We start from the raw sequence: 20,058 nt of genomic DNA, 5'->3' as shown, positions 1-20,058 counted from the left end.
TAGCAAGAGATATCTGAAAAATTTTCTCCTGAAACACGCAGGAATAAGCCTCATTATAAAGGCTATATGCCTTTCAAATCAGCTAACTGGAAAAACTTTGATTTCTGTAATGTTTGACAATGAAAGTTAACTTCTTCTAATATTCATAGATAAATAAAAATGAAGGCATATGGACAAAATGTGAGGCAAGAAGATTCTTAGATCTTATATTTAAACACTTAAGGACCAGACAGGTTTGACCCATTCTCTCCATTTCTACTGCAATTAATATAGTCCCAGGATTCTCACTTACCTCCTGATTCAAATCAGCATCCCAATAACTTAAGCCTCTGATGCCTCCCACATGAAATTATGCTTTTAAGTGAGGATTGGCCATGGTGATCTAAAATCCAGTGTAGGTTTTTGAAGAAGAGCAATTAGTTCTTGGCTCCTATCAAGCTTATTTTATGGAACTAATATATCCATAGATGTCCTCTAATATTAACATACATATAATCACTCTGTAATCTGGTAACAATACACATCTTTGGGTTTCAAATCCAAAGATTCTAATTGCAAAGTTCTAGTGTAGGACCATGAAACTTACTTTTAACTCATTCCCTAGGAAAGGGCATAAATTACTGTATTTGTGTGGACAACTACTCATTTTCTCTAAACACTATTCTATTTCATGTTTATTTATCTAAAAGATTTTCTCTCTCTATTCAATCTTTTTGTTTTGCAAATAACTACAAATTCCTCAAACTCTACTCAGAGACTGCTCAGACCCTGATCCTTCTCTAAGCTTCCTTTTTTCCTACTTCTCTCTTTTACTCAATTACTTCTCTGTGTTAATTCTGTGCCTTCTATATACTTAATGTCTACTTTATATTGAATCTGTACTGTTATCTTCACAAGCTGCAAGCTCTTGAAGGGTTCATAATCACCTTCTGTGTTTTAATTTCCAAGACAATATAAAATTTAAAAAAAAAAAAAATATATATATATATATATATATATTAGAGACTAGGGCTTTCTCCAAACTTCCTCAGGCCTGGGATAAAAACTGCCACCCCTTCTTCTCCTCAGCCCAGATAATGGACTAAATATGCAGATGCTGATACCAGGAGGTGTATTTTCATAGGGAAAGAATGAAGCAGAAAAGGTTCACTATGGATGAAGCAAATCTCAGTTCCTTGCCCTCTCTACAAAAGACCTTTGAATACTTGGATAGGTGAGATGGTGAATTGAGGCATCGTGAGGGGCCTTCACCTCCTAAGAGCTAGCTTTTAATAAAATTTTGTCCTTCTCACCAAAAATCACCCTCTTTGACTCTTTGAGAGCACAAACAAAAGGACCTTTGTGGCCAGTAGAAGCTTTAGTGGCAGCAAAGTACTTGGCACATATTAAAAAAATAAATGATTGTTGAACCTCAATATTTCTTCCTCCGCTCCTCCTCCTCCACTTATTCTTATTCTTTTATTCTTTTTGCTGGCCTTCAACTTGCTTTGTAGCCTCAGCTGGCCTCAAACTCGTGATATTCCTGCTTCAAACTCCCAAGTACTGGGATTACAGCTTGGTGCCACTACACCAAACTTGAACCTTTGTATTTCTCATTACGAAAATAAGAGTAAAAAGCAAATGTTTGTTCTACCTTTTTTCATTATATATATATATATATGTATATATTTATTCTTTATATGAATATTCATCATATATAAATATTTCTACATATTGTTCTCTTAACATACATCTTAGTAGAAAAAGACTATTAAGATCTTAGGTGGTAGAAAATGTAGTCCTGCCATTTTCTCATTGTGCTCCATGAACTTTTGACATAGAAAAATATGTGAAGAACATCGCCATCAATAAATGCATCATTATGAGGAAATTTACTTAAGTTTGACTTACAGGTTTGGGTTTGCAGTTCAGTGATAGATGGGCTTAGCATGCCTGTACAATTAGGTTCTATCCCTAGCAACATAAGGAAAAAACAAACCCAACAATTGACTGACTACTTCACAATTTAAAATAAATTACAGTATTAACTTATATGGTGAACTTTTTCTTTCAAATACAAAAGTTGTCTTGAGAATTCAAAAAAATGCCCAGTAAATTTTAAGATCATAGAAATGACTATTTTAATAAAAAAATTCCTCTTGTTCCTTTTCTTTATTAAATATCTACCCTTCTCTTTTTTAACTTTGCTTAAATCCATGGAGTTGTGACAACACCAGTAACTTCCAATGGAGATCTGTAGCCATATTCTATGATGGTTGTTTAAGAAAAAGTTTTCTCTCTTGTCTGTTAGCATATGCCCTTTATAAAGGAAACCATACCTCTGTTCCAAAATTCCTTTCTACTCTTCTCATGGATGTCAATATATGGTATATGGGCATCTTGCTATATGTAGCTAAAAGCATATTCAGTAAAATGAAGAAAGGGAGAAAGTGCTATTGTCCTGATTTCTAAATACAAAACCCAGTTTCACTGGATCCAATATGAAAACCTTCACATGCAATCTAGTCAGATTTTCATCATTTATCGATCTGTTTTCCCTTATAAATTCAATTGACTGGGTTGTACAAATATAATTTAGATGATTTTCAATAATCTTATTTATAATGAAAAAGGGATCATATTTTTGTGTTTAAATTATTTTTAAGTCGTTACAAAATTAAATTGTGGAAACTAACCTGACAAAGTTGAAACAAAAATAGAATTCTCTAATATCAAACACACCCCCACCATTAATAATAATGATAATAATTGCTTAAAGAACATTTGAATTATTATGTGGTAGGATTTTTTGCAAAACTAATCATTAACATGTGGCTCATATCATTAGATATTTTCTATTTCCTAACACTCTACTGAGTCAGATGCACACCTCATGGCTGAAATCAGCATTTTAAAATAACCAATAATTCATCATTTATTAAGCCTGAAACCTTTGCACAGAAGACTTATAATTGAGCTGCTTGGAGTTTTAAGAGAAAAGTGATAAATTTATATATTGATTTTTCCCCTCAATCCAAATAAAGAATATTGGAAATATCCAGACTAGTCTACAAAGTAATTTCTGGATTTCACCCCTTAATTCCCCACATTCCATTTTGAGTTTGTACTTTTTTCTTCCTAATATATCTGCTTATGCCTTTCAAAAAAATTCCATGAATTTTATATTTGGCAGGTGATTCACATGACTGCAACTTATATAATGTGAATACTAAAGATTAAGTTACAAAGAAGATCTAATAAAATTGGATTGTTCAAATTTACAGTTTAGGAGAGGAGTTTCTTTTGGGATAGTAAATGGAAATTAAATAATTTCCATATCTCATAAAAATGTATGTGCTTGGACTTATTTTCTAAAAGTGGAGTAATGTTTTGGAGCCCAAATATAAAGAATGCTTGACCTTAAACCTAGTAAGTAATTTTTAACACAGAATTTGAATCTTGTAAACATGACTATTGATTTGTCCTACATTTTAAAAGTTAAAGGTGAACACTTTTGGGTCTACTGGAATAATAAAATAGAAAAATCCCAAGACATTTTTCAATTGACTAAGCTGTAAGTTGATACTGAATTGCCTACAAAAGTAAGAGTAGAAAAATACTTTTTTTTTTCCTATGAGTAAAGTGAAAGCAAGATATATAGCCAGTTATTAACTCATCAGCATTCTGTAGCACTTCTTTCAAAGGGTAGGAGGAAAAGAAAAAAATGAAATAAAGTACACAGAGGTTTCTGTTTTATTCTAATGATGGTGTATAGATGCCTGGACATATGGTAGCAAATAAATATGTAGTCATAAATTAGGAGGAGTTTTAAAAGTGTAATACATGTTTTGATTAAATAATCTTAAAAATATAACACAAGGCAATAGTTTTTTTCTTAAGGGCATAATTCTAATTTATTACAGCAGGATATTTAATAATCACATGGTTAATAAGATTTTTCTTTTACCTATGCACATATAAAGAAAAATATCAAGTTGATTCTTATGGGAACATTTCAGGATATAATTGGCAGCATTTATTTTGTACTGTACACTTGCAAAATATTTTAATGGTCTCATATTGGGAATTCCAGTGTGCTTCTGAGGTAAGTCTTCTTAATTTTACATTTCATAGACTTACATTTAATATACATGTATTATATATATAATAGAGAGAGTATAAAATATATAAGTATATTGTATATAAACATATATGCATACAATTTAACACTTTTTCTTAATATAATTTTATACTATACTTTATATTAGAATCATTGCTTTTAAAAAATGCTTATTTGGAGAGTTATGCTTCCTTCAGCTAGCTAGTAAGTATATGATAACGTGTACTTTTGTTAGGTTTTTTTCTGTTTCATAAAGTTATATAAGAAATTTATATTTTATTCATATGATCCCTCTTATCAGCATTTCAAGGTGAGTGTAGTATTGTCTTCCTTTTATAGATAAGGACATAGAAGGTAAACTGATGTACATAAAAGGTAAACTTCAGAGCAAATAAGCAAGTAGAAGAGCCAAGATTTAAAATGCAACAGTATGTCTCCAGTGTCTGGCTTTTAAGCACTCAATTATTCCACTTATAGTGTGAGTATGGCAAAAAAAATATCATTTGAACCTTTGAAAGTCCATTCATTCAGAGCCTCAGGTTACTCAGATGAAAATTTCAGAGTATTGTAACTTGTAGGATACTCAGAAGTTAGATGAGCAGACTGAGTAGTGGGGAAAATGATGCTGATGACAGTTATACTTACTGTGTACCTACAGTGTATCAAAGGTGCTATTAATATTATTTCCTCTAAACCACATAAAAATTCTCCAAGACAAACATCACATTTTTATTCTACAGGTAGAATAATTAGGAACTAGAGAGATTAAGTAATTTCTCTAAGATCATACAGCCGAGAATTATACTATCTGAGTTTAAAATCCTACTATATTTGACTGAAAGAAATTTTTATTTGTGTTTGTTTACTTACTTTTCTTGATTGCCTTCATGAAGAACCATTAAGATCAAGAAAGTGAATATTATGTTATGGTATAATAATTTCAATAAATTTCTGAATGCCTAAAATTTCCACCTGCAATGTAATATTTAATTTGGGTTGCCAGACATTCTGGTTTTCTAAGGATTACTCCAGTTTATTCCTGTCCTATTCTTAGCATGATTTTTTAAATGAATGCTTCCTTTGCTCAAAATATCCTCATATGGGGAATACATTCCATCAGATTACAGAGTGTCATCCCTGGTAAGTATCCTATTGGCAGGCCCTTATAGGTAAATCACAACACAGATTCTTAGAAATTTGTAGATTTTTTTTCTATCCTCTGCAGAAAACTGTTCGTTTTGAGAACAACCTCCTGGCTTGCCCTGGACCCTCACAGAGGTATATACTAGACTACAGGTGATCAAGTTCTTATGAGAACTGAGTTGCCATCATGAGCTATGTTTTGTCTGACCTACACAATGCAAAGTTGAACATAAACAAAAGCTTTCTACTAACAAAGAGAAGTAGTGTGTATGAAACTCGTCTTGAGTGCCTTAAGACAGAAATAAATTTTGTGCATAAGTGGCTCACTGACCACAGACTTTATCCTGCAGTGCAATAGTGTTAGTTTGAGGGGTGGGCTATAGTGGAACAACATTTTGAAGAATTATTTTTTCAACCAAGTATGGTGGCATATGTCTATAATCCCAGATTTCTGGGAGGATGATGCAGGAGGATTGCAAGTTCAAGTCCAGCCCAAGCAACCTAGTGAGACCCTGTCTCAAAGTAAAAGATAGAGTTGAAGACATAGCTGAGTGCAAAAGTCCTGGGTTCAATCACTAGGACCAGAAAGGAGAGAGAGGAGAGAGAGAGAGAGAGAGAGAGAGAGAGAGAGAGAGAGAGAGAGAGAGAGAGAGAGAGAGAGAGAGAACACTAAAATAGACAAAACAGCTAGCACATCCAAAGGTTGATGTGACCACCATGCCTGGCTACAGCTCACATATGTTGTTGCTGACCTGACTTTCCTTGTTAATATGAAGCAGTGGCCAGTTAACAGGTTAAAGTTGCTGATAGGCATGGGTTCCAATTTGTGTTATCATAGGATGAAGTTTGTCTTCATGAGCACCAGTTTTTCCTTACTGTCCTCTGTTTCGCACCAATTGTCTCTCCGTTTGCCAGCAGAAATGACTGCTGCTTCATCATGCTTCCCACCTTTGCAGGTGCTTTTCATACATTTCTAACACATCCTATGGCTCTAGAAAGTTTATTATTGCCTATAGTAAATGTCCTGCTTCATATTGATTCTCATAGTTTTGCCTCATATTAAAGCCCAATTGATACATCAAGTTTACATAATAAGTTACATGGTCATTTCACTTATAATTGATATCATATGATCATGTTAAATTTGAAAGGGACTAAAGATCTTTAACTCTCAGTCTCAAACCAAACAGGTACTTGGCCTCATTTTCTAAGATATGATAAAGTATACATGTAGTGCTATTATATTGTCAGATATAAATTATCTATGTACATTTAAGAGTAATGCTTAATACTACTCTGAATGTTTTTCTAATGATCTCCTAATATTATTAAATTATGGTTAAAATATGTGCGTATAAATATATTGTTTTGGTGAAGAGTCTATTTCAACTGAATTTTAAAGCCAAAGGTGAATATTAATGACGTTTGATAAGACATATCATGATAATTTTTAACTTCATTGCATAAACTAATGAATCAGCATAATTAGGCAAATGCTGAGAGGTATAATCTTTCTAATGGCGGGTGAACTTTCTATGTTTTTGATCTTAATTTTAAAAGTAAATAATTTGATGAAATCCTGAGTATATTTTCTAGGCTTCTCACCCTCAGATATGTTTCTCTGCACAAGCATGTCCAATAACACAGCTTTTTTGTAATATGTATTTAATGAAGATTGCTGAAACTTGATTAAGAAGTCTCATTAAAAATTTTATATTAAACATTTTCTATTTAAATACTAAGTCATATTTCTTTACTAGCATGTATGTAGATAAGTATTTGGGAAATCTAGCATACTGGAATATTTACTATTTTAATAAACATATTAATTGTACATAATAACTTTCAGTGTGATAGTTCCATACATGCACATAGAAGCATTGATCAAACTCAGCTTACCAGTATCCACTTTATATCCTGGCACCCTTCCCAACTTCTATAATTACTATTCTACATTGAGGTTAGCATTTATTAGCATCTGCATATGAGAAATAACACTCTGTACTTTTTTTTTTTCTGTGTCTGGCATACATCACATAACACAATCTGCCAGCTCCACTCATTTTCCTGGAAATAACAGGATTTCATTCTTCTTTATGGCTGAATAATAATCCATTTTGTATACATCCCACATTTTTATCCACTCATCTATTGATGGGTATCTATGCTGATTCCATATTCTAGCTATTGTGAATAACACGATAATAAATATACCCCTGCAGATGTCTCTTTGGGATGTTAATTTCATTTCCTTGGACTATACACACAGAAGTGGTTAGCTGAATCACACGTGCACACACACACACACACACACACACACAAACATATGTTTTTTGAGGAATATCCATACTATATTCCATAATATCTGTAGTGATTTTCTCATAGTGTATGAGTTCCTTGATATCCACGAGCTAAAAAATATTTATTTTTGTTTCTTTGAAGAATTGCTTTATTAACTCTAGTGAAATGGTTTCACATTGTAGTTTTGTCTCATTGAAATTTTCACGAAAGCTAATGAAGTTGAGCTTTTTTTTCATGCATTTTTTTTCTCTTTTGAGTTTTTTTTTCTTTTTGGAAGTGTCTATTTGCCTGTTTATTTTTAATTGGATTATTTGGTTTTCTATTATTGAGCTTTAAATTTCTTATATATTTTTGATAGTAATCTTTTGTCAGACAAATAGTTAATGAATACGTTCTTTCATTCTATAGGTTGTCTCTTCACTCTATTGATTGTTTCTTTCACTATGTAGATTTTTAGTGGGAAATAATTCCATTTCTCAATTTTTCTTTTGTTTTGTGTGTTTTGTGGTCCTGTCCAGTAAAAACACTGTCTGTTCCAATGTCTTGAGATGTTTCACCCATTTTTCTCTAATAGAGGCAGAATCTCAAGTCTTACATTTCAGTCTTTCATCCACTTTGAGTTAATTTTTTGTATAGAGTTAGCCAATACCTTTTGTATGTAAATATCCACTTTTTACAACACTATTTATCGAAGAGGATCTTTTCTCCAATATATCTTTTGGGAGCCTTTGCTAAGAATAAATAGACTGAATATATTAATACATTTTATCTTTAACATTATAGAGATAAATATCTGAACTTTTGTGTTTGTGTGTATCTATGCATGTGAGATATTATTGGGATATATACATATATATGCATATGGATATGGATATATACATATATTTCTATATACCACATGTTGCACTATTCTACAAAGACATTTAAATTTATTTTATTTTACTAAAAATTTTCAATCAGTATCAGTTGCTTTTTCTGCAGTTTTAATTTTAAACAACTAGATATGTCAAATTGTGAATATACTATTTTTCATTCTATGAAATACAAAGTATGATAACATTTCAATGTGTTTTCCATAATTTGAAGTTAAATACTTGACAACAATGTTTAAACATGCAGAATAGTTTTTGTTTTGTTTTTTAATTACTAACCTATGGAGAATGCACAGCAAATTACTAACAAAATATCATTTGAACCTCCATCATTTTCTTAAATTTTATGACTTACCTGACTATGATCTTTAAAAATGTCACTGTGGAAGATATTTCTAATTTATCTAACTTGCCTTAAAGCCTAACAGACCTAAGAATAGTTTTTTTTTATCATTAAAAGTTATAAAACCAGAAGTTAACCAATTTGATAATTAGACTGCAGTTTTACGTCTCTATGTTGATAATTTTAAGTTGGTATATAAAATTATTTAACATCACAGGTAATTAAGATGAAATATAATTTTAAAATAAGTTAGCCATCTAAGTAATCAAATTTTCCATTTAAAGACATACTTACAAATATGCAAACATTTTTTTAAATGTATGGACAATACATATTTCATGCTTTCAGATGTCATGATATAGATTTTAAAGATTCATGAAAATTAGATTTTTCCTCAATTTTATAATCAATAGAATTATATGTTACAGCATCTCATTGCACTTAAATATTGTAAATATTTTTATTATTTTAGATAAACTCTGCTGAACATATAATCTTATCATTATAGACACTGTCAAGGAAGCAAAATTAACACATGGTATTAAAGGTGAATTCAATACACGTTTTGTATGTGTATAGTGCAGTTTGATAGTTGATTATGTTGGAAATTCTTAATGGTAGTAATATTCCAAACTAAGTGTCATTCAACTCTGATGGCACCTGGTGAGTGAGGGATTCATGTTAACATTGATAATTCATTCAATCAAAAATTAGTTTTTGAGTGTCTCCTATGTACCAGGCACATTTTGGGACTATAGCTATGACTCAAAACAGATTTAGCCTCTGATCTTATGGGAGTCGTTGTCTAATGATTATGAATTCCTCATATTCACCATTTTAAGGTAAAAGGTGCTATCCATTATTTATAGGAAAATGCCTGCCTTCCTTCCAGTCTTTCCCTAACAGCATAACATTATATTTACAGGATAACTGAATTCTAAATGTTTACAAAGAATTTGCCTTGTTTTTTAACCTCCGTGATACTGTAAATGCAATCATACAATCTACTCATATAATACACAGTAGATGTTTCTCTCAAAGAGAAGCAAGGTTGGTGCCACCCCTGAATGACTGTGACAAAGAATGAAGGCACATCTTTTTAAGTCCCAATTTTAACTAATAGTTAATAATTGAAAAAATTAAAATTTAAGTGAAAGACAAACATACTATGTAGAATGTCAAATCATATCAATATTTAAAATATAACACAATACCTAGATAGTTTAATTTAAACAGCATACTTTTATAAAACTAAAGCTCAAAGAAGTGATCTTTGAAGCTTCTAAAAAATGGCATATTTGTGTTTTGCTTATGAGAAAAGTTCAGTTTAACATCTTGATTATATTTGTCAATGATAAATAATTCTATATATAAAATAGTGATTCTAATCAGAGAAATACATAGGTTGCAGCTTAAATTATATTTTGTGAAAAAGCATTCTCTCATTTAATTTAAATTACTGGTATTTTAGTCTCTTCAAAATCAATCATGGCTTTTAAGTGATTTCAAAACAAAGAAAGCAAGATATAGACAGTATATCTTATTACAGAAAAAAGAAGAATGTAAACCTGAAGAGAAATGATCATTTGTAACATCCATGGAAAGTTTGAATAATCTCAATATCAAAATAATTGATGTTCTCCTGGAACTAAAAAGAATTGAAAAAAATTGTAGCGACTAACAAGAACTTATTTATTACAGAGCATCATTTTGCAAACAGGAAGGGGAACAAGAGATGCAGGGAAGGATGAGGTGAGAAGCAGTAGGGGATGAAAAACTAATTTAAGATTTGTTAAGTACAAGTACCACGCCCCATGTGGAATGTAATCATCGTGAACTGTAAATATGTACAAATAAAAATAAAATATAAATATAAAAATAATACAAGACATCAAGAATCAGTGTCAGAAATGTTCAAATAATATAAATAAAGCATTGGCTTTCATATTTGCTGTTCATTACAGGATGAAAATTCTAATAAATGTAATAATTTTTCATCAGTAATACAAATATAGAAAAAAATCCATTTCTTATAACAACATTCCACAAAGCTTATTCACTGCAAATAAATTTTATATTGTTTCTAAGATTTGGAATAGAGTTTTAAGGATAGCATTTAAATTAATTGCAGCTTTTAAATCATTTATAAATTTTAGTCTCTTGTTAATAAGAGCCTTCATATCCCTAAATAAACACTTTTAAGCATAGTAAATGAACCCTGTAGAGATTATCGATGGGATGGTGCTTCTTCACTAATAATGCCCACAACTGCCTGTCCTAAAGTATTAAGATAAAACCAAACACATTAATCAATATTTTGACCAAAACACACTTTTCTAAAAGTGATCATTTTATTAAGTATACTGAATATCTTTGCATGGATTTCTCTGAAATGTGACTCTAATGGTATTTTCTTCCTTCTTTATTAATGATGCTTTATATAACAAGAAAATCATTGATTAATTTTGATAGCACTATATCATCACACTTTCAGACAGTATTAATTTATGATTGAAAACGATCATGTTCACCTTGACTTTTGGGTTATTGTAATAACCCTTCATTATGTGTTAAATGAGGCGGCCATACCACCAAGCCAACTTCGATGACTTTATGTATTTTTCTGAATTTTTGTTTTTAGTGTAGCATATTTTTTTAAGGCACAAAATTATGTGAGATTATATACAAACATGCATGTACATGTGGCTATCTATTTGAATTTTGAAATACAAAACTAGGAAATTGAAAACAGATGGAAGGGATTATTCTTTGGAACTATATTGCTGTATGATTTCAACATCAACTCATCTGGAAAATCAATAAAAGAAATCAAAACAAATGTAACTAATCTATATCGATTTGTTCAACCTCCATCTTCTCTACTTCTTCAAATGTATTTACTATTACACATCTTCTCCAGCCAACTTCTTACCACTTCTTAATATTACCAGTTATATTCATTCTTCTAGGTTTGGGCTTGTTTTTCCCCAGTCTAGTATAAATTTCCTAGCTAGATGTGTGCTTCACAGGTAGTCTTAACTTGCAGGGTTCTGCTCAAATGGGTTCTTTTCAAAGAAATGAACTGCTTAAAACAACACCCATTGCCTTTCTACTTGCCCATTATTCTCCATTCTCTTGCTCTCCTTTACTCTTCCCCTCCCCAGTTACCTGCATTGTGTGTAGGAGATAATTTTGCCTGTTTTCTCTTTCCCTAATGCCTCTCCAGAGCAAAAATAGAGCCTCCTACAATGCAGTGTCATGAAATATCAATAACTGTGTCTTGAAGAAAGGATTAAATAAATGTCTAATGATCAAACAAATGAGTGAACAAATGGAATAGTAACAACAATAGTTACACAGTCCGCATTGGTTTAAGATTATTTACAATAGGGAAAAGAGAACTGCAAATAAGTGGTATCCTTCACTTAGCTTGTATTTTAGCCATTTTATTATAAAGTTGAAGATAAAGAGGCTTGGGAAGAAAATTATATTGGTATAATTTTACTGGTAGCTATTCCTTTCTTATATAAAGCTAACCTGAGAAACAATCTTTCTTAATTGCATACTAATTTGGTGTTTCAAATCACTGTTCCAGTATATTTGTAAATTTTCTAAAGGGAAAATACCAGAAAAAGCAGCTGTAGGGAAAAAAAAAAAAGATTTTTCATGCTGTCATGAAAAGAGACTTGTTTCCAAATTCCTTGAGTTACATATAAAGATTTTAATGCTAACTAGATCATCACTCAAAAGAGAACTAAAAGTTACTATATGGGAAAATGAAAAATATTAGGAGAAAAAAAATAAAAAGAAAAATTCAAAGACTAATAAAAAATCTTTAGTCACCAATGACAAATATGTTTAATATATTAGTATATTTCCACATTCTTTTTAAGAAACCAATTTATACAGTTTTGAGTACTTCAATGGTGAATAGACTATGAAAATTCCTTAAACTTTTTATTATTGTGTGCAGTATTGTTGATTTATTTTTTATTATTTTAAAGAATAAGTATGCACTATTTGCTTAAATTACACTACTTAATATGAATCACTGTGTAATTTGAATTTTATGAAGTAGCTGTAGATGAAGTGATATCAAGTACTTTTAGTTTACTTATTCTAGATAGCACATTTGCAATTCATTCAGGAATATTTGGTACTTAAATATTTGATTTAAAAATTGTTGTAGGAAGCATTTTAAGTCCAAAAAATTGTTTCAAATCATTTTGGAATTACTATTTTCATCCAGCAATTGATAAGAACTTTAACACTGGTGACCACTTGTACTCTACTGAAAACTGAAAACTGTGATCTCTTTCAGATTATCTCTACCCTAAGAAAGAAGAGAACTAATAGCCCAATTTCCTTAGTAATACAAATCAATAATCTAGCAGTTGGTATTTGATCACAAGGAGCCAATGAAGTGATAGGACTGTTTATGCTTAAAGAAAATTTTGAAAGAACAGGACCTGGGAGACATAGAGAGGTCAGTATAAAACTTCAGAGTCCAAAGAAAGAAGGGAATGGAATTAATATGAGAAAAAGAAAAAATGGAAACAAAGTCTTTGTAGATAGGGAAGGGTGAAGGGGTTTAAGGGAGGGCAGGGGAATGAGGAAAAAATAAGAACCAAGATGGATTATGTAAAGGTGCAAATTTCCAAAGATGAATGTCATTATATTGTATACTTTAAATGTTCCAATAAAATTAATTTTAAAAAACCACTAAAGAATGTGCATCAGGAAGAGTAGATGGTTAAGATGGCTCTGTACAGAGAAAACCCCCAGAAGCTCCATTCCACTGCCAGAAACTGAATTTTGGTGCTTCCTCAATCCCTCTCTTCACGAATAATTTCCATTAGAAACTCACTCCCCATTCTCAAAAAATTACGCAATCAAAATATAAACATTGTGCTGGATATGGAAAAGACACTGAAAGAGAATACCCCTTACTCCTCCCGTGGAAATGTAACCCTAGTGTGCTCCTTTCTCCACAAACAAAAATTCCTGCCTTTTTTTTTTTTTTTTGTCATTTTAATTCATTTCTCTCATCCTTTTTGGCTCAATTTGAATCAAAATACTGGTGACATGGAAACCATCGGAGGCACAGCTATGTGTTTAATTTGGCTTATAAAAATAATCAAAATTAATATGAGAAATAACTTATCTTTAATATGTACAATCTCACTGTAAAAATTTGGAAATCTGATTTTCTGCAAGGTCATAAATGGATAGACCTTTTTTTCCTTATACTACACAGGCCCATTCTTGTTGCCCACAACTATAGCCCATGTTCTGATAGTTTATGGAAATTATATCAGTATTGATCTCAGTCATTTGCTTAATATTCTATGATTTAAATTCTTCCTTTATAGAAAAATTGCTCAGTATAATAGCATCATTTGGCATTAGAGTATGAATATGTTACATAATTTAATTTCATATTATTCAAACTTATTCCTATTACACATTAAAATAAATGTTATAAATGAAAAGGAAATAACAATTAGAATAGAATAGAATTTACTTTTCCTAAATATATTTGTTTCTTAGAAACAAAGCCTTATTTTGCACAATTTGATATTTTATACATCATTAAGAATATTATCATCCTTAAATTTAAACAGTAATTGAGGTAATATAACAGTAATATAGAAAACTTTTATAGAGTACTTTCTGTCTCTGAAAATACACCTTAGCTTGCTGGGGTTTTTTGACTAATGTGCTTTGCACACTTTTCCTGTCCTGTGTCTTGTCATTCCATTAACTTCAGCAATCGCATTACATATTCTGTGCTGCTTAGACAATAAACAATAGAAAAGTTGTAGGTAAATATATAATAAGATAAAATTTCAAAACTTGTAGATAACTTGAAGAGATAAGTAATAAACTACTTTCTCAAGGCTTAGACACTTCTATTTATTTATCATTTCTGTTGAGTATTCAAAAGATTTACAACAGCTGACCTTTTAGAAAATGATTACTTGGGACAAATGAAAGAAGCAAAAAGTATCATTGCATATGTAGCTTCACCAGTAATGAGCAGAACCAAAATGTTTTCTATTAAAATGATATCCAAATGTAACAATAAAGGCATTAAAGTATATGACAGATTGGAAATAAATCCTTCATAATTTATGAAAAACCCTATTTCTTCATCAATGTGTACACCTTTCACTGTAATAATTCTGAATGACTTGATGAATTGGAAAAGGACACAAAGGAATGATAATAATTGAATTTATATTCATGATTTTAATTTTGTGTAATTTCTACAAGCAATCTTGCCACAGGACTGCTAATGTTTTACAAAATAATCTAATTTTTCTGCAGCTAAAAATCAAGTTAGAATACCACAAATTTGTTAAACAAGCTTCCTCTTTGTATTCTTTCCTACTTATCCAGAGAAATAGAACTGCCATAATACATTAGAGATAATTGGCTTGATGTCAACATTGATGATTCTATATAATACAAAAACATGTTAGGCTTATATTAATGTCATATATGAATTTACATTCATTGTTAATTAGCTGAAATATTTTTAGACTTTCTCACATCCTTTGAATTGCTCTTTTTCATAAGTGAAAAAGTTGTGCAGTCTGCTGTACAAAATTGTTTTCTTTTATTCATTTAAATTTGCCTTATACTTTTTTCCATATTTCAGAGACAACTACCTTTTAATGATGAATTCTTAGGTTCAGTGATGAATACCACAAAAGAAAGAGAGAAACTCTATTTACTTTTTCTATAAGACAATAATGCAGAATAGCAGTGGGAAAAAATAATACATACAGAGAATAACTGCTTAAAATGAAACACTACTATCCTTTCCAAAGGCATATATATTAGATCCCTGTCTTTTTCTTCCTCAGCAAAATGGTATTCAATTTTCCACTGTTTAATACCTAAGAAATATTCTATATATGTGTTTCATTAAAGGATAATATGTGAAAATTTTACAGGCAATAAATATATGTAATTTATTTGAAATAACCAAAATAGCTTTCAAATAAGAAAGAGAAAGAGAACACAGAGACAAACAGCAAAGGGAAAAAAATTAAAGCCCAAAACATCTCAAAACAGCACCTGAGGTTTGACATGTTGAAAGAAGCATGGCCTAAGGCCAGGCCTAGGTAAAGATTTTAATATTTAATAACATTTATCTGAAAATATTGAAGTATCTTCCAATTGACTATATATTGCTAGTACACATAACATCTTGGTAGTTTCTTTTTACTTTTCCGCAATCAGACTCTGTTGTCCAGACTGCACAATCCTTGCACTTCTACTTGAGACTTTTGGAAATGTGAAGGCCAATTTTTCTAACCTCTTATAAATCTAACAGTTATAAAATTGGCAAGTATTATGAAAAGAAAAATTTCTATAAAAAATTTAAAACTTTAATCTTCTACTCAAAGCCTAGAGGTTATGACAATAAAACAACATGACACTAGGGGGCAACAACTAAATGCTTCTTAATACCATTATTGTTTCAAATGCTGGAACCACTTCAATGTCCAAGTGCTCTCTTTTCTACTTATGTGGTGAGACCAGAGAAACTTTAGGGACGAAGTGACCAGCTACATGCACTGTTCCTCAATATGACTTCCTTTCCCTTCCTGGATGCAAGTAAGGCTGTGACCACATCACTGATGCCTATCTTGACTGTGGAAGGTGTTCTGACAAGAAATCTGAATTTATTAATTGAATGAGCTGTGGTGTCCTCTGTTGGTGCTGATATAAAATTATAGAGACACTATCGTATCATCTTTCATTTTTCAAATATACTGAGAGCCCATAATATCTCTTTTAACTTTAAATCCATAAAGGACTCTTTAGATAGGCCTTCTATTCTCTCACGGTGATATGCTTTTACCTTGGAATCACTTTTATACAACCAAAAGTGCTGTTTTAATCATGACTTAAAGTCATTCTCCCCTCCTTTTGACAAAAGACTGCATACGTGATTATGCAGATACTGAGAGTGAGTTAAACCAGGGATTCCAATGTCTTTTTGAATCCCAATCTAATAATTCTGTCAAAGCAACTGAGGACTCTGATTTGGTAGGTATTTAGAGACTGGTCTTTAAATACTCCCAGTGTAACAACCCTTGTCCTTTCTCCATCCAGTAAGGGCTCAATGTCACAAGCAACTCAGAATCTAATAAAACTTGAAAATATATTTCCAGAAAGCCTTTTGAAAAAGACATTATCATTACATGAAGCCTAGATAGTAGGTCCTCTGTTTCCCTATAAGCATTCTCCCTTCAAAATATAATTACACATTAAATGTGCTCTACATACTAGCTCTGGAGCTTTCTGAGGGTCAAGAATCCTCATATCTCTCTGTGTGTCCAGTTTGTCTGCTTATAATATAAGCTTGGTTTTCCAGTAGTGTAGTTGTGATAAAAATGAAGTCTTGTTTAAGATCAAGGATGATATAATAAATCTCAATATTTCACTGAGGACAAAGGTCAGAGAAGGGAAGAATCTAACAGAGTCCAAGATGAGAAACAAGTTCATGGAACACTACCCATTAAATGTGTCTTTCAAATCTATACACACATGTGAAAAAATTTTTATCCTATGTAGTCACAAATAGGAAAAAATGTTTCAATCCCACTGAGTATAAAAATCTAGAAAGAAGCAGGCACATGGGCAAATATGGACTTTCTATATATGTAACTCAGTGAATTATTTTGGAAAAATTTAAGTATAAATTTAAAAAGAGAAAACAATTATTTAGATGCTATACTTTAGTAAAGTGTGCATTTAGCAGCAGAGATTATTTAGTGACAGATATCAGTGACATGAGGCAATTTATTCATGATAAATTTATTAGTTTGATTCAATAAATTATTTTTTATAGCTTTCTTTTAAGAATCACCAAAACCAATAATGAGTTTTTATCATTACTGGTGAAAATAAAACATGTAATTTATTACCATCAATTAAAAGAAGAAGGAAATGGGAAATTAAAGAGCAGAACTAGAAAATACTCTCTTATTGGGATGTTTCTTAGGTGGCTTAAAGAAACATATGAAAACTATTTTCATGAACTTTTTCCCTTAGACTTTTAACACAGGGATGATTTAATACTACATTACAATATCTGGAAAAAGTTAAATTTAGCATAAAAGAAAAATGCCAAACATTTACTCCTTCAGTATTTATACTCCTTGTGATGACACTCAAATAACTGGCAGCATTTTGAAGAGTTGGCAGTTTCTACAAAACATGCCAAGTAAGGAACACAACTTTACTACATTATATCATGTCATATTCTTTAAAACATAAATATTGAACTATCCCCATATGTTTCTGTACAACCAGCTATGGCAACATCTTTACAGCATCCCCAAACTCCTTTGAAAAGTAGGGTATAATCAGCACAAAAGGAGATAAAAATATCACCATTCCTGCAACTGTAACTCTCTAGTTAGCAAAATAAACTCTGTATAAAATCACATATTAAAACAAATTTATTCAATATAAACAAATATTTTATTTCAAATCTACTTTAGTAAGGAAATTGGTTAACAATACAAAAAGAAATACATGTAGACCTCCCTTGGTGTTGACTGTTTCTGGTTTAAAAATTCAAACTCTTCATTGTACAACATTTAGAAAACACAAATTTGTTCTGAGTAAAAATAGTTAATTATAGGTAAACCATAAATCTACATGTGAGAAAGAATAATTATTTTACTTTATTTTATTTTTTTCCTTTTTGAAGATACATTTTGTATTTATTTTACAGTTTGTTTACATGGGACATAATAACTCTAACTCCATATGCTCCAATAGAACTAGAGATTATTTATTAAATTGTCAAAATCCTAATATTTTGTGATTATTTAATATTAAGTTTAGTGTAATCCCTTAAAATTGTTCAAATAAAAATTAGCAATGCTGCATTTTTGACTGATTACAAGGAATGTAGAAGAAATTAAAGGTTTGTACTAATTTTACCACTGAGTAAATGGAGTGTCTGTAATGAAACAAAATAACTCCATGATGAAGTGAACTGATGTAAGTATTATAGGTATTATGAAAGTTTTCAAAGTGTTTAGGTTGAATTGTAGAAAAATAGTCATTTTCTTATAATTCGCTTGACTTTTTATGGAAGAATGCATGCTCTAGAATAGCGATGAAGTACAAATTAAAAAAAAAAGACAATGGAAGGTCCATCACCAAATTAATAGAAAGAAATGAGCTACTGTCAATATTCACACCTGGAATCATTTGAAATAGAAACAGAACCCCAAGAGATAACCATTTTACTGACACCTGATAAAGAATTTTATCCATATCTGAAAGTTTAAAGATGCAAGAAGAGTGCTGAAAAATAAAATCTCAAATGATATTGATTTTTTATTTGGATAAGAAAAATTGTCTTTTTGAAGAACTTGATTAGTTAGGCACCAGTTGTTAATTACCATATTCAATACCAGTGAAAATTCATACTACTTCTGCTCTCAACCTGTTGTTATCTTTCAAGCACATTAAAGTTTCCTGTTAACTATTCACAATCGCAATCTCTAGTTAGCTCTGAATCTTAATCTTTGCCAAGTTTCAGACAATTTAAATTAGCAGCATAAGGCTTACCTTGTATTCCATTTATTTGGATGAATATGTCCTGTATGATTGTTAGGTCTACCTATGTGGCCATATCAGATCCATTCTTGTACTCAGTATCAAATATTTTCTTCTCAATCAAACCTAAATACTTTACTACATTTAAAAAATGCCTTCTCACACAATCAAAATAAATTATTTCTACAAATGGCATTATATAAATGGATACAATGGAGAAATTAGAGGTGAACAATTTAAGAATTGCTGTAGCTTTCATTTACTATCTCTACTCACATCAAATCAAGAGTTGGAATTCTAATAAATTCTTCTTAGGTAAAACATTGCTAAAATATAAGTTCACTCACCATTCCGACTCTCTTCATCAATAGCAACTATGGTAGCTGGTGGGCCTCCCCTAGCTAGTTTGCAATCTAAAGAGAGAAAATAATCAAAGGTAAGAATTTATAATTACATGCGGTACACACCATGGGCATCAATCTTTTGAGATGTATATTGACATTTACAAAGAAAAATCCTACAATCAAATTAATATGTGAAATTTTAAATAATTAAAAATATTTAAGAAATCCCTGCCATGTCAAAACACAGTGACTTTGTACATCAAAAAACTATTAAAATATGACTGAGAAAACACCAGCAGAGATCACTGGAGAGGAGAAGTCCTTCAAGACAGAGATAATAGGATGATAATTTAACCCAAA

General features: G+C 30.9%; 1 protein-coding gene across 19 annotated transcripts in view; it reads right to left on the bottom strand.

Annotated features, from left to right (window-relative positions):
- Pcdh15 (protocadherin related 15) overlaps positions 1-20,058 on the bottom strand; it is a 1,622,160-nt gene that overhangs the window by 650,138 nt on the left and 951,964 nt on the right. For 18 of the 19 annotated variants that reach the window (XR_015440346.1, XR_015440347.1, XM_087184836.1 and 15 more), the window contains one exon: positions 19,702-19,767. Coding sequence is in view for 16 of the 19 variants with exons in the window: in XM_087184836.1 (XP_087040962.1) it covers positions 19,702-19,767 (66 nt within the window). In the remaining 3 variants the exon portion in view is untranslated. Of the gene's footprint in view, positions 1-19,701; positions 19,768-20,058 lie in introns of those variants that run through there. The other variant, XM_087184846.1, reaches the window with a different exon arrangement.

This window comes from Heterocephalus glaber, unplaced genomic scaffold (genome assembly GCF_053883595.1).
Source record: "Heterocephalus glaber isolate CG9 unplaced genomic scaffold, H.glaber_assembly_v1.0 deba00001497, whole genome shotgun sequence".
NCBI classification, from domain to species: Eukaryota; Metazoa; Chordata; class Mammalia; order Rodentia; family Bathyergidae; genus Heterocephalus; species Heterocephalus glaber.
Note: the sequence above shows the minus strand (reverse complement) of the source record. Positions and strands in the feature narration are given on the sequence as shown.